The 14,520-nt window shown below is 48.3% G+C and overlaps 1 protein-coding gene across 8 annotated transcripts in view; it reads right to left on the minus strand.

Moving 5' to 3' along the window:
- Nucleotides 1-1,043: 1,043 nt before the first annotated feature.
- CSF2RA (colony stimulating factor 2 receptor subunit alpha) overlaps nt 1,044-14,520 on the minus strand; it is a 31,059-nt gene continuing 17,582 nt past the window's right edge. For 7 of the 8 annotated variants that reach the window (XM_067023407.1, XM_067023404.1, XM_067023406.1 and 4 more), the window contains 9 exons: nt 13,757-13,880; nt 10,586-10,715; nt 10,321-10,493; nt 7,944-8,077; nt 7,403-7,432; nt 6,571-6,706; nt 4,926-5,022; nt 3,013-3,094; nt 1,044-2,279 (listed from right to left, as the gene is read on the minus strand). In XM_067023407.1, the coding sequence (XP_066879508.1) occupies nt 2,184-2,279; nt 3,013-3,094; nt 4,926-5,022; nt 6,571-6,706; nt 7,403-7,432; nt 7,944-8,077; nt 10,321-10,493; nt 10,586-10,715; nt 13,757-13,880 (1,002 nt within the window). In that variant the 3' untranslated portion in view covers nt 1,044-2,183. Of the gene's footprint in view, nt 2,280-3,012; nt 4,524-4,925; nt 5,023-6,570; nt 6,707-7,402; nt 7,433-7,943; nt 8,078-10,320; nt 10,494-10,585; nt 10,716-13,756; nt 13,881-14,520 lie in introns of those variants that run through there. The other variant, XM_067023411.1, reaches the window with a different exon arrangement.

Raw genomic sequence — 14,520 nt, forward strand, 5'->3', positions numbered from 1 at the left:
AACTGTCTATTTAAGCGTGCAACTTAGGCAGCTGCACAGCTGCCCCGAGAGGGGTCCCCAGGAAGCACATGCTTGCCCTCTGCCCTCCCACGGAGAGAGGATGCCGGGGAGACGGCTGGTGTCGCTGGCACCACCCCAGCTGTGCCAGCCTCACACGTCCTGTTGGGCAATGCTGTGGCCTGCAAGTTCCTGAAAGTCTGCCTCTGCAGCCGCTGAGCCCTCACGTGAGCACGGGGGCACCATTGTGCAAAGCACACCGTCACCAGGAGGGGCCAGGCTGGGCCTCCCGGGTGGCAGAGACGGGCAGGTGCCGGCATCCGGGGAGAGGGTGGGGCGCTGCAGCCGGTCACCCCCGGGGCCACAGAAGGATACAGGGGCGTCAGCTGCTGAGTGCTGGGGCATCAGTCCAAGAACTCGTTTTTTTCCATTTGAATGATGACCTTAGTTTCTTTTTTAATTTTTATTTTATATGGGAGTCTCGTTGATTTATAATGTTGTGTTGGTTTCAGGTGTACGATAAAGAGATTCAGTTATATACATATATTTTTTGAGACTATTTTCCACTCTAAGTTATTACAAGATATTGAATATTGTTCCCTGTGTTACAAAGTAAATCATTGTTGCTCATCCATTTTATGTACAGTAGTTTGTATCTCTTAATCCCAAACTCCTAATTTATCTCCTCCCCGGCTTCCTTTCTCCTTTGGTAACCGTCACTTTGGAATCTAAAAAATAAATGACTTTATATACAAAGCAGAAACAGACTCACAGACATAAATAACTGATTTCTCTTGAGATGTGGCATCCGTGCAGTAAAATGCTCAGCTGCTGTCTCTCATGTGGGTGTGCGAGGTCTTCTGGGCCATTTTCCAACACCTACAACCGGTTCCCCAAGACTCCAGACCCCACGCCCTTCAGCCCCCAGTCGGGAGGCCCGGGCAGCCCGGCCTTCCGACCGACTGGCTATAAATCAGGGCTCCCCGTGACCCACCTCCTCAGGGTTCATCATTGGCTAAAACTGCTCACGGCGCTCAGGCCCAGAATGGAATTGAAAGCAAAGACTCTGCTGGTTTATGATAAAGCATGTAACTCAGCCGGTTTTGAGTGTATCCCGGAGGGGTACACCGGGCAGCTATGGGGAGCGGGCACAGAGCCCAGTGGGTCAGGTGCGAATTCGGAGGAGTGAGGGCTGGGGGCGGCTCTGAGCTCGCCCATCACAGCCGCTCAACCAAACTCCCCTCCTTGGGCTCCGTGTGGTGGACAAAATAATGTCCCCAGAGAGGTCCACATCCTAATACCTGGACCCTCTAAAAAGGTTGCCTTGGGCTTCCCCGGTGGCGCAGTGGTTGGGAGTCCGCCTGCCGATGCGGGGGACGCGGGTTCGTGCCCCGGTCCGGGAGGATCCCACGTGCCGCGGAGCGGCTGGGCCCGTGAGCCGTGGCCGCTGCGCCTGCGCGTCCCGAGCCTGTGCGCCGCAATAGGAGAGGCCACAGTGGTGAGAGGCCTGCGTACCGCAAAAAAAAAAAAAAAAAAAAATGTTGCCTCCTGACAAAAGGGACTTTACAGATGTTACAGATGTGATTAAGTCCTGGATCTCGAGATGGAGACTTGGCCCTGGGTTACCCAGGTGGGTGTGATGTAATCCACAAGCGTCCGTATAAGAAGCAGGCAGGAGGGCTTACAAGCTATAAGGAGTAGGCGCCCGCTGTGTGGACTCAGTAATTGTGGTCCTGTTAGAGCAGCCGCTGGAAAGTCATTCCTTTCTAAACTGCAGCCCGTAGAGAAAAAAAGAGGATGTAAATCTTCTGCCAGTGGAAGCCGGCGGGGGCACAGACCCTCCTCTCAGCCCCAGCGGCCAGCAGCAGCTCGGAGCCCTCCCTGTGAGGACGGGCTGGTGTTTCCCTGGAGGAGCCGGAAGGCGGAGCCGGAAGGCGCATTACGTGGTCACGATCGACGGGCCTCCAAACGTCGCTCCAACTACAGATGCTTTATCTTTGCAAAACATCACATTATTTTTTAGAGTAACAAAACAAAACAAAACAGAAAGCTAGAAAAATGCTCAAAACAATTGTAAAAAGCTACATTCAAAAAAGTTAAGCAAAACATTGAAAAAACATTAAAAGCAATTGTAAAAAAAAACCCAACAACTTCCAGAAAGTCCCGGAGATGCAGACATCTGGAATTCACGCATTCGCTGGGGCTTCTGTGACTTCTTCCACGGCTAAGACCTCTTCCTTCTCACCTTTTCCCACATCATGTGTAAATTTCTCCCAGAGGATCTGATGGTGAGAAGGATGGGGGTGTCAGGAGCCCCGTGAGCAGCGGCCACGGGGGGTTTAGCTAGAAATCGGAGACGGGTCTCTGCGTCAGATCTTGTAGCTGGCAAATGAGCTAGCGGGAGGGACATCTGAGCCTAGGGTACCACACGCGCTAGGGCCACCCGGAGCTCACGGGGAGCCGGACGTGGTTCATCCTGGCCCCCTGGGGTGGGCGGGAGCCTGGAGGTCCCAGGGGCCCGGAGAGGGTGTGGGCCGGTGCTCCGGAGAGGAGAGATGCCCAGCTCAAGAGTGGGGGCGAGCAAGCTGAGAGCTGGGGGATATGACGCCAGACAGCGGAGGGGGTAGACGTAGCCCCCGCCCCACGGAGAGGCAGGTGTGATGGGTGCACCCAAGGTGGGGGGGGTCTCACGTATGGGGGTCTCCCTTGTCCCTTGTCCTTTTTCCTCCTCTCTGGGAGCTGTCCCCTCCCGGAGATCTGGTCAGACCCCTTTCAGTCTGTCTCTACCTCTCTCTTTCTCCCTCCCCATCTTCCTCCTCTCCTTCTCCCCCCACCCAATTTCCCCAGACACCGCTCTCAGGTAAAACCCCAGTGCCTGACCCCCGAAGAAAGCCAGGGAGCAGGACATGGGCTGGCAGCCACATCCTGTGGGCCCCTTGGGGTGGACACAGTTGAGATTCTGGGGTCACCGTTCCCTCCTCTCCATCCCGGTTCGCACCCCCACCCCATATGTACCTGGTGGTCGATTTGATGGTTATCGTTCAATTTATCTTTGATCCGTGGAATTGGCGGGAATAACTTACGTGTCCCCAGGAACCTGGTGAGACAAGAAATGTGTGCAGAAAAGACCCAGACGCCTAATTTCCTTCTTGCACCCAAAGGGGACAAGTTCTCATGTCACGTGCAAACACGCCATCCAGGCTCATTTCTTCAGAACAATTTCCTTTAAGGATCACAGAAGGACCAACTCCAGGCTTAGACCATGGAGAAAATGATAGACTCTGTGAGGGTCTTTCTAGAACCTTCACTCACTCCCTTGCGCACAGGGATGGGAGTGGGGGACGTGTCCAGTCTCGGGCAGCTGGGAGGAGTCTGGGGTCTCTGGTGTTTAAAGACCAGGAGGCTTATCCAACCTTGAAGCCCACGGTTCCAGATTGGGCTGTCTTCTGTTGATGTCACGTATTCTCAGTGCTATCTTTTAACCAGCATATTCCACGGTCCCACTGTATCCCAGTCCTGCTGCATGCTCACAGCGGCGTTTATTTTCCTTCTCACCACACAAAAGGTACCTCCAATCCTGTGACATCATCAGGAGGGGTTGTACTGAGCTGAAAGGTAGCCTCCAGAGATATATGCAATTCCCGACCCCTGAAACCTGGGAGCAGGAGTGTATTTGGAAACGGGGTCCTTGCAGAGGTGATGAAGGGAAGGGTCTGAGATGAGGTCCTCCTGGAGGAGGGTGGCCCTACATCCAATGACAGGGTCCTTAAAAGAGACAGAAGAGGAGAGACCCAGACACAGAGGAGAAGCCACGTGAAGACAGAGGCAGAGACGGGAGGGAGGCGGCCCTGAGCCCAGGGACGCCTGGAGCCCCCAGAAGCTGGAAGAGGCGGGAAGGACCCTCCCCTGGAGCCTCTGGAGGGTGCGCGGCCCTGGGACACCTTGACCTCAGACGTCTGGTCTCCAGGACTGGAGGAGGATGGATGCCTGTTGTTTTAAGCCTCTGGCTTGTGGTCACTGGTTCCGGCAGCTACAGGAAACTCACACAGCTTTTCTTTAAGATAAGTCCTCTGTGTAAGGCATGAGATCTGTCCCTCTCACCACAGCCAGCGGCTGGGCTGCCCAAACGCCTCTTTGCTCCCAGGTCCAGTGTCCCTGGGAAGAGGGGTGCCCCGCAGTTGCTTTCACAGGGCAGACCGGTGTCTCCCCTGGTCCTGGGGGACATCTAGCACAGGACGCCCAACCAGGACGGGGGCACCAGGACAGGGGCCACGGGTGGATGCCCACAGCATCCCTACTTCCTGCAGGAGGGTCTCCAGGTGCAAAATCTCCCCGTGCTTTGCAGAGTGCATCCCGCCACACGCATGCAACTTTAGTCTCCATGTTCGTGCTTCGTTGCAAAGCATGTGCCCGGTGGCCGCAGACCCTGCGTGATGCCAGGGTCACACAACAGGAAAGATGACTGCCGAGGTGCCCGTGGACAGGCTGATTGCAGTGGTCTGGGAGCCGGGGCTGCATAACTTGTGCTGGGGAAAGTGAAAGTCGGAGGAGGAGAGACATTCTGAGAGCTCCAGAAGCTCCAAGGGGCGGAAGGCAGGCAGACTTTCAGCACAGCAGGGCTGTGAGGAGTGTCCAGCAGGAGGCTGGGGGCAGGAAAGACCCTTGCTGGTTGCCAGCTCTCCTGCCACTGATGGATGGAGCAGCAGAGCTGTTTCTCTCCTGTGTGTTTCTCCATCTCTCCAACTTCCTTCCCTTTTTCCAGGCAAGTTTTCCTCCAGAAAACCCACACGCCAATTGGCTGCTGGGACTGCCTGGGATGTTTGCAGGCTGCCCTCTCCTTTTTGCCAGCCGATTGGGGCTGCCTTTGGAATAAACACCGGCCCCCTCCGCTGAGCACAGGGATACCCACCTAGGACGAGCTGGGTTACCTTTTGAAAAGGCAGCTGATGGTCAGGCCACAGACGAGGGTCCCCAGGACCACCAGCAGGTAGACGTGCACCAGGCTGGATTCTGGTTCTGCAGAGCCTGCGGAGAGAGAGAGGCGAACACGCCAAGTACGCCGGGGGCCGGGGCACGAGCTGTCACCGTTCAGCCAGCTTATGTCCTCACTAGCTCACGGAGGAGGAAACATGCCCAGAGCAGGAAGGACATCTAAGGAAAGGACCCAGTCCTGCAACTTTCACAAAAAGGTGTTCATGAGACAACACGACCCCGGGGTCACGTCCAAAACACATAAAGCGATTTTAAGACACAGCAACCCAAAGACCGAGAATTCAATTTAAAAACGGACCCAAAAAAGATGGATACACATTTCCAGGCATACGGTTTTAAACAAAATCGCGTCCCATCTATTCTTAAGCTTTAATTTCGCGTGTCCTTTAGAGTAAGTGCTCTTTGCAGTACATTATTTTTCTCATAGGGCACATTTTCTCTGTGGATATTTAAAAACCCAGTGAGAAATCCCAATTCTACCAGGAGCCTCATAACCTGATGGAGGGGCCGCCATTGTGAGATTTTTCGATATGAACAGATAAAATGTGACCTATTACACAAAGCTGTTGTTGTTAAAAGTGCATATTCCGGAGTGGAAGTGAAACCCAAAAAAGTCACATGGATGTCAGCCAAGTCTGTTTAGAACTCTATTCCGGGAAAAGTCTGTTCTTTTTGGCTATTTTTATTTTTTTGGTGGGGTGTGTGTGCATATTTTAAACCCCCCCCCCCCTTTTTAAACCTATTTTAAAAGTGGGTTGTCAGTGTTTTTGTTCTTGGTTTCTCAGAATACTTTATATGCTTTGGAGGCTTGGTCCTTATCAAATGATTTGAAATATTTTCTCCCCTTCCATGGGTTGTCTTTTCACTGTCTCGAGCGTGTCCTTTGATGCACAAGAGTTTTCATTTTTGATGAAGTCCGGTTTAGCTATTTTTTTCTTTTATCACTCTTGCTCTCGGTGTCAGGGCTAAGAACCCACCGACAAAAGCAAGATGGCAACTTATTGTACTCAGCTGTCCCTTCCAGCTTATGAAATATTGCTGAATCCTTATTTCATTTCATAAGTTCTACACTGGCAGGTATCAAAGGCATTGATCTTGGATCAGAAAAAAAAAACAAAAACAAAAAACGTATGCCTACTATGCTTGCTAAAACACTGAAGATGTTTGAGACTGGATGTAAGGGAAAGTAGACTCGTAAGCATCAGATTGGCTTTAGGGCCAAACCATTATATTCTTGGCAACGAATCAAAGTGAGAAGGAGGAAGGCAGTAAAATCTGTCAGGCTAGCCCTGCCCCGATTAGAAGGAAGCAGAGGCAGTTTGGATGTGAGCTGTATCCTGACCAGAGACTGTCATGGACAGTGATGGCTGTTTGGCGTGACCAGGAGGGATCGGTCATTTCCTGGTGGGGTGGAGGCTTAGGAAGGCTCTTAGTTATTCTTAGAGGGTCCCTCTCACGAGCCGTTGCTGTTGCCAGGGGCACAGTGTTGCAGGGGCCGGTGGACAGGAACCCCTCCCAGAGGGGCTCAGAGATGAGTTCAGAACTCCGGGATGTGTCCATTGGTGATCTTGGGACACATACCAAACTCAGCTGCCTGACTCCAGGAGCCCCAGCGGGCTTTCCGGGCGTCGGCCGTCCTGATCTTCACAGTGTGTTTGGCTCTGAGCCCCTGTCTCGGAAAGCTGTATTTATTCCCCGAGTCACCAGACACCACAATCTTTGGAGAAAACAGAAAGTTAGAGTCGTGGCCTGTGTTGAGAAACAGAGTGCGGGTGTCTTTTCAGTGGCCCCACTGAAGTGAAAGATTCAAAGCCACACTCTCCCAATCTGGGCATGAATGTGGGTCCTTTACGTCCTGAGGACTTGGGAGGAACGCCTAAGGGAATAATGACAATGAGTGATTCTGCCATTTTCCGAGTAACCACTCCTGGGGTTGCTAGGATCGTAAGTATAGATGCAGAAACGATTCAAGAGCTACAGTGGGTATGAAGCAACCCATGGATGGATGACGCCCCTGTAAAGGATGTCAAGAGGACCAAGTTCAACTTCCTCATTGGACAGAGGAGGTTACTGAGGTCAGAGTGGTGGTGAAACTTAGAAAAGATCAACAAAAAGTACTTTGATGATCAACCTCGAGAGGAATTTTGGAAGAAGACATCATCTCCCTGACACTCCAAGGAATATTTCCTTGACCAACATGGATAGAAAAGGAAGACCCCATCCAGGGGGGCTACTGGGGGGTGCCCCTATATCACTGACTGGACGGTACTCTAGGGAACCTCCATCCTCTGGTTTTTACCCCATCCCCATCCTGCCCACCGCTGGAACAAGCTTGCAGATGGCATGTGTCCATTGCCCAACATTGCACACTTAAGCTACAAGGGTGATATTGTGGGTCAGAGTTGTAACTCACCAGTTGATTTCTACTGCTTCCGGTATTACTCTAGAAAAGAAAAAAAAAAAAACCCAAACCAAAATAGAATGTTTATTTCTCTCCATTTTGAAGGTTTTTCATAGGTCTCATCCAATCTCCCCCTTTGAGTGCAGTCAGGAAAAACCAGAACAGTCAGGGCCCAACAAAGGGTTGAGCTCCTTCTGTCCCCCCTAACCTGCAGTGGACCCCACATAGAAGGATGGAACATGTCCACAGGAGGGAGGGTGTCCCTGTTCATGGCTCCTTCTAGAAACTCAGCTGGAAATGGATCCTAATAAGAATTCAGGTGGGCTTGGAGCAGAGGTTCCTCCTTGTCTACACTGGGTCCAGGTGGACATAGGGAGAGGGTTCCTCCTTGTCTACACTGGGTCCAGGTGGGCTTGGAGAAGACCCTGAATTTTCCCAGATGTTCACCCATTCTGAGCCCACCTCATGTGCCCCAGGTTCTCACGGTGGGTCATGGGGGTGGCTGCCAAGCTTCTTGAGGCGTGGTGCCCTGCTTGGAGCAGTGTCCACTCACCTGTCTCTGGATGTCCAGCTGGTACTGGAACTCCCTGATGGACAGTGTTTTTCGGGTCCTGGGCTTTTCCCACCGGATGAAGCAGTGTGATTCATTGCAGTGCACGGTGATATTGTTGGGTGGGTTGTATTGCTCTGTAATGAGAACCCAGCAGACACCTCTAATCCAGAATGCTTCCCCTGGACCACAGAGAGGTGACCCAGTTCTGCCTTCCCAACATTGATGGTAGCTCACCAAGGTCACCGGGAGGTAGGGGTGACTCTGAGTGTTGGCTCTTGGGGAAGATGATCAATCATCAGGCCACCATGTGCAGAAGGGAGGAAGTTTGGGTTCAAGAAGACCTGAGGAGACTTCCCTCGTGGCTCAGTGGTTAAGAATCCACCTGCTGATGCAGGGGACACGGGTTTGAGCCCTGGTCTGGGAGGATCCCACATGCCGCAGAGCAACTAAGCCCATGCGCCACAACTACTGAGGCTGTGCTCTGGAGCCCGCGAGCCGCAGCTGCTGACCCCGCGTGCCTAGAGCCCGTGCTCCACAACAAGAGAAGCCACTGCAATGAGAAGCCCGTGCGCCATAACAAAGAGTAGCCCCCGCAACTAGAGAAAGCCTGTGCGCAGCAACGAAGACCCAGCACAGCCAAAAATAAATAAAATTAAAAAAAAAAAAAAGACCTGGAGAGGTAGGTGGTGATAGGTTTGGAGGGCAGGAGAGAAGCTGGTTTGAGATGTCTTTAGCCTTAAGAGGCCTGGACTATCCTATGGGATCAGGGAGCCTGCAGGTAGAAAGAGGGGGCTGGCGTTCAAAAGAAGGCATTGTTTGGCATACGGGAGTATCTTCAAGAGACCAGCCTGGAGCAGAGCGCTAGAAAGAAGGGAAAGAGCTGGCAAAAAAAAAAAAGAAGAAGAAGAAGAAGTGAATTCACAGTGGTCCAGGATGGGTGGAGGGGTTTGGACTGTCAAATTCTAAGAAGAGAAAGAGGAGATGGCATCTGCGTAGATTCAACTGGGGGTACACTTGTCCTTGTAGCAGGTTACCCAAAGGGAGGGAAGGAGGGAAAGATGGGGGCTTGGAGGAATCAGGTCCACATGGAGCTAGCAAAGTCATGCTTTCCAACTGGGGGAGTTGATGCATGTTTGAAAAGGTCAAGGAACTTCAGGGCCCTTCGTCGTTGAAGAGATATCCTAACAGTGACCCCATGACAGTGCACGCCAGCAATCTACATGATGGGAGTTCTGTATCTGACTGCATCTTGACGGGCATCTGTTCCATTCTAAAAGCTGAGACTCAATTCTGTTGTTGGAACCTTTGAAGGTCTGTTGGGACAGCTTGGCTGTGTGAAGCTTCTCTTGTGACTGTGCATCTCATGGACTCCACATCCACATCGAGTAGATCTGATCTTCTTTAACTTGAGGGATGAGATGCTCTATCCCTAGGATACTTACACTGTATTTTCCAGCTCAGAACAAAGTAAGGGATATAACTCTTCTGGCCTATCGTTGTGATCTGGACTTAGGATTCTGCACCCAGTTCTGATGTGTGGGACTTCCCTCCAACCCCCAACACCACCAAGCAATTCTCTGACACCAGCTGGGTGTCCTACAATTCAACTCAATTCTGACACTGTCTACCTGGAGATAGCGTCAGATTCCACAGGTGAATGGCTCAGTCCTCCCACTTCAGATGTCAATCCCAAGTCGAGGTCATCACCTGTGCTTCCAACTGACCTGCTATAGATCAAAGATTCCCCTGACCTCCTCCGTGGGTTTGATGAATTTGCAAGAGAAGCTCACAGAACTCAGGAAACATTTTACTTACTAGATCACTGTTTTGCGATAAAAGGACATAACTCAGGAGCAGCCAGACAGAAGAGATGCATAGGGCAAGGCATGGGCAAAGGGTGTGGAGCTACCATGCCTGCTCTTCTTGGGTGGCTGTCTCTCTAATTTGTGGACATGTTTGATTGAGTAATTAAGGATCTTGAGATGAGGTCATTCTGGATAAGATGAGCTCTAAATCCAATGACTGGTGTCTGTATAAAAGGAAGGAAGGGAGATTTGTGATATACCAAGAAGATGGACATGTAGACAGAGATTGAAATGATGCGCCCATAAGCCAAGGACTCCTGGCCATCATCAGAAGCTAGGAAAGAGGCAAGGGAGCAGAAGTTCTTTCAGACAGTCCAGAAGGAACCAACCCTGCCAATGCCTTGATTTTGGATTTCTGGCCTCCAGAACTGCAAGAGAATACATTTCCATTGTTTTAAGCCTCCCAGTTTGTGGTCATTTGTTACAGCATCTCCAGGAAATTGATGCACATTTCAACGCAAATTCTGTAGGACCTACTAGGCAGTGGTTAAATCACAGGTGGTTGCTCTCACCTATTTCTTTTAACAACAAAACCGAATCGAAGAACTGGATTCCTGTTTCTTGGCTAGTACCATTAACCAGGAAGTAACTGTACGAAGTTAATCCCGAGAGGTCTTGGAGGTGACATCCCACATGGGTTCCCGAGTCTTTTAGGTAACAAGGACATTCTCTTTCGATTTTTTTCCTGTAAGATTCCAAAGTGTTCAGAGAACAATCAGGGCATATTTCTTTCTTCACTGTATCTCTCAGGGTTGTCTACATGAGGTCAACACTTACTTTGAGTCTCTTATATACAAAAAATATTGAACGTCATCGGGCGCTGCTTGGCCCTTGGCCCAGGTGCAGTTCATGAAATCTGCATTGTAGATAAGACAGGAGAAGTTTTGGGCAGCTGTGCCCTCCCCACCTGGGAAGAGACAGAAACAAAATAATTTGTTCATGGAGTTTAAAGGGGGATGGACCGGATGGCTTCTTGGTTCAAAGAAGAATCAATACCAATTCTTCTCAAACTCTTCCCCCAAAGAGAAGAGGGAACACTTCTAAACTCATTTTATGAGGTCAGCATCACTCATCGCTCTGATACCAAAAGCCAGACAAAGACACAAGAAAAGAAAATTACAGGCCAATATCCCTAATAAGCATAGATGTAAAAATCCCCAACAAAATGTTAGCAAACCATATCCAACAGCACGTTAAAAGTCAAATTTATCCCTTGGAAGTAAGAATGATTCAACGTATGCAAATCAATCAACGTGATGCACCACCTTAACAGAGTAAAAGAGATAAACCACAAAGTCATCTCAATAGATGCAGAAAAAGTGTTTGACAAAATTCAACATCCATTCAGGATAAAAACCCTCAACAAAATAGGTATAAAAAGGATTTATTTCAACACAATGAAGGCCAAATATGAAAATCCCACAGCTAATGTTATACTCAACTGAGAAAAACTGAAAGCATTTCCTCTAAGATCCTGTACAAGACAAGGATGCCCACTCTCACCACTCCTATTTAACATAGTACCTGAAGTCCTAGCCAGAGCAATTAGGCAAGAAAAAGAAATAGTTATTCAAATCAGAAAGAAAGAAGTAAGATGATCTCTCTTTGCAGATGATATGATCATATACATAGAAAACCCTAAAGACTAAACAAAAAGAAAATATTGAAACTAATACATTTAGTAAAGTTGCAGGATACAAAATCAACATACACAAATCAGTGGCATTTCCACACAGTAACAATGACGTAGCTGAAACAGAAATTAAGAAAAAAAAAAATCTCATTTACAATAGCAACAAAAAGAGTAAAGTACCTAGGAATACACTTAACCAAGGAGGTGAAAGGCTTGTAAGTTCAATGTTACAAGACATTGATGAGGGAAATGAAAAAAGACACAGATAAATGGAAAGACACCCTGTGTTAATGGACTGAAAGAATTAATAGTGTTAAAAAGTCCATACTACCCAAAGTGATCTATAGATCAATGTGACCCCTATCAAAACCCCAATGACATTCTTTAAAGAAAAAGAAAAAACAGTCCTAAAATTCGTATGGAACCACAAGACTCCAAATAGCGAAAACCATCTTGAGCGAGAAGAACAAAGCTGGAAGCCTCATGTTGCCTGATCCCAAGATATATTACAAAGCTACAGTAATTAAAACTGTACTATGATGGCATAAAAGTAGACATAGAGATAACTGAAACAGATTAGAGAGCCCAGAAATAAATCTGTACTGATATTTGATAAACCTGCCAAGAACACACAGGGAGAAAGGATTAGTGGCTTTATTAAATGATGATGGGACAACTGAATATCCACACGCAGAAGAATGAAATTGGGTCCTTATCCCACACCACATACAGAAATCACGTCAAAATGGATTAAAGACTTAAATATAAGACCTGAAACTGTAAAACTCCTAGAAGAAAACATAGGGGAAGAACATCTTGACATTGGTCTCGGCAGTGATTCTTTGGATTTAACACCAAAAGCACAGGCAACAAAAACAAAAGTAGAAAACTAGAATCGGATCCAACTAAACACCTCTGCACAGCAAAGGAAACAATCAACACAGCAGAAAGCCAACCTATGGAATGGGAGAAAATATTTGCAAACCGTATGTATCTGATAAGGAGTTAATATCCAAAACATATAAAGAGTTCAAGCAACCCGATAGCAAAAAACAAATTTTTAAAAAACAAATAATCTGATTAAAAAACAGTCAAAGGATCTGAATAGACGTTTTTCCAAAGAAGACATCCAAATGTCCAACAGGTACCTAAAAAGATGCTCAACATCACTAATTGTCAGGGAAATGCAAATTAAAACCACAATGAGGTATCACCTCACACATGTCAGAATGGCTCTCATCAAAAAGACAAGAAATCGCAAGTGTTGGCAAGGATGTGGAGAAAAGGGAACCCTCGTGCCCTGTTGGTGGGGATGTAAATTGGTGCAGCCACTATGGGAAACAGTGTGGCAATTCCCCCCAAAATTAAAAATGGAACTACCATATGATCCAGCGATCCTTTTTATGAGTGTATATTCCATGGAAATAAAATCTGGATCTCAAAGAGATATCTGCACCCCCATATTCACTGCAGAATTATTCACAGAAGCCAAGATATGGAAATAAATTAAGTGTTTCTGTGGACGGATGAATGAATAAAGAAGACGTGATACATATATATACACACACACACACACACACAGAGAGAGGAATATTATTCAGCCATGAAAGGGAGGATATTCTGCCATTTGCAACAACATGGATGGACCTGGGGGGTATTATGCTAATGAAATAAGTCAGACACAGAGAGACAAATACTATATGATTCACTTATATGTGGAATCTAAAGAAAACTCATAGAAACACAGAATAGAAGGGGGGTTCCAGGGGCTGGGGAGGGTGGGGGAAATGGGGAGATGTTCATCAAAAGGTACAACTATCCATCTATAAGATGAGTAAGTTCCAGGGATCTAACGCACAGCATAGTGACTATAGTTAAAATACTGGATTGTTCACTTGAAATTCGCTAAGGGAGTAGATCTCCATGGTTCTCACCACAAAAAAACAAAACAAACAAACAAACAAAAACCTACATGACAGGATGGATATGTTAATAGCTCAACTGTGGTAATCATTTCACAAAGTATACGTACATCAAAACACCAAATGTGGAAATTCCCTGGTGGTCCAGTGGTTAGGACCCTCTGCACTCTCACTGCTGAGGGCCCAGGTTCAATCCCTGGTTTGGGAACTAAGATCCCACAAGCTGTGCAGCATGGCCAAAAAGATAACAAAAAAACCCAAACCCACCAAATGTACGTCTTAAATATATGCAATTCCTATGTGTCAGTTCTAACTCCATATAGCAGAAAAAAGTGGGGGAATGTACCCTGATGCTCATGGAAAGCAGAAGGGTCACCACTGTGTTTTCCCTACCTGGGTTCAGGTAGACCAGCGTTTCTGAAATTCGTCTTTGGTTGATATGTACTTTGACAGTGAGCGTGACTCCGCCATGGAGAGGACAGTCCTGAAAGGTGCACTGACATTCCTTGTCTTTGACCTGAAAAGATATCATCAGTCAGTGAATTAAGAACCAGTCTTCTTTCGTTTCATCCTGATGTTGTTTGCTCCTACCCTGACCCTGTGATGACATCCACCTCCCTCTGTGACATCTCCCCCAGGTACCTTCTTTGGGAAGACGCCAACTAGCAGCATTCAGAAGGTCAGAATAGAGCTCACATTTAAAAAAAAATAAATTTATTTATTTTATTCATTTATGTTTGGCTGCGTTGGGTCTTCATTGCTGCATGCAGGCTTTTCTCCAGCTGCGGTGAGCGGGGGCTACTCTTTGTTGCGGTGTGTGGGCTTCTCATGGTGGTGGCTTCTCTTGTTGTGGAGCACAGGCCCTAGGGGCGAGGGCTTCAGCAGTTGTGGCATGCAGGCTCAGTAGTTGTGGTGCACGGGCTTAGTTGCTCCGCAGCATGTGGGATCTTCCTGGACCAGGGATGGAACCTGTGTCCCCTGCATTGGCAGGCGGATTCTTAACCGCTGTGCCACCAGGGAAGTCCCAGAGCTCACCTTTTAATGTGAGAGCCCTCATCCCTTTAAACTGTATGGGAACTTCACACCCTCTTTTATGGGATTGACTTTTCTTGTCCTATCTCATAACCACCATTCTCTCACAGGTGTCATGTTTACAT

The sequence above is a fragment of the Kogia breviceps genome, chromosome X (assembly GCF_026419965.1).
Source record: "Kogia breviceps isolate mKogBre1 chromosome X, mKogBre1 haplotype 1, whole genome shotgun sequence".
Lineage (NCBI taxonomy): Eukaryota > Metazoa > Chordata > Mammalia > Artiodactyla > Physeteridae > Kogia > Kogia breviceps.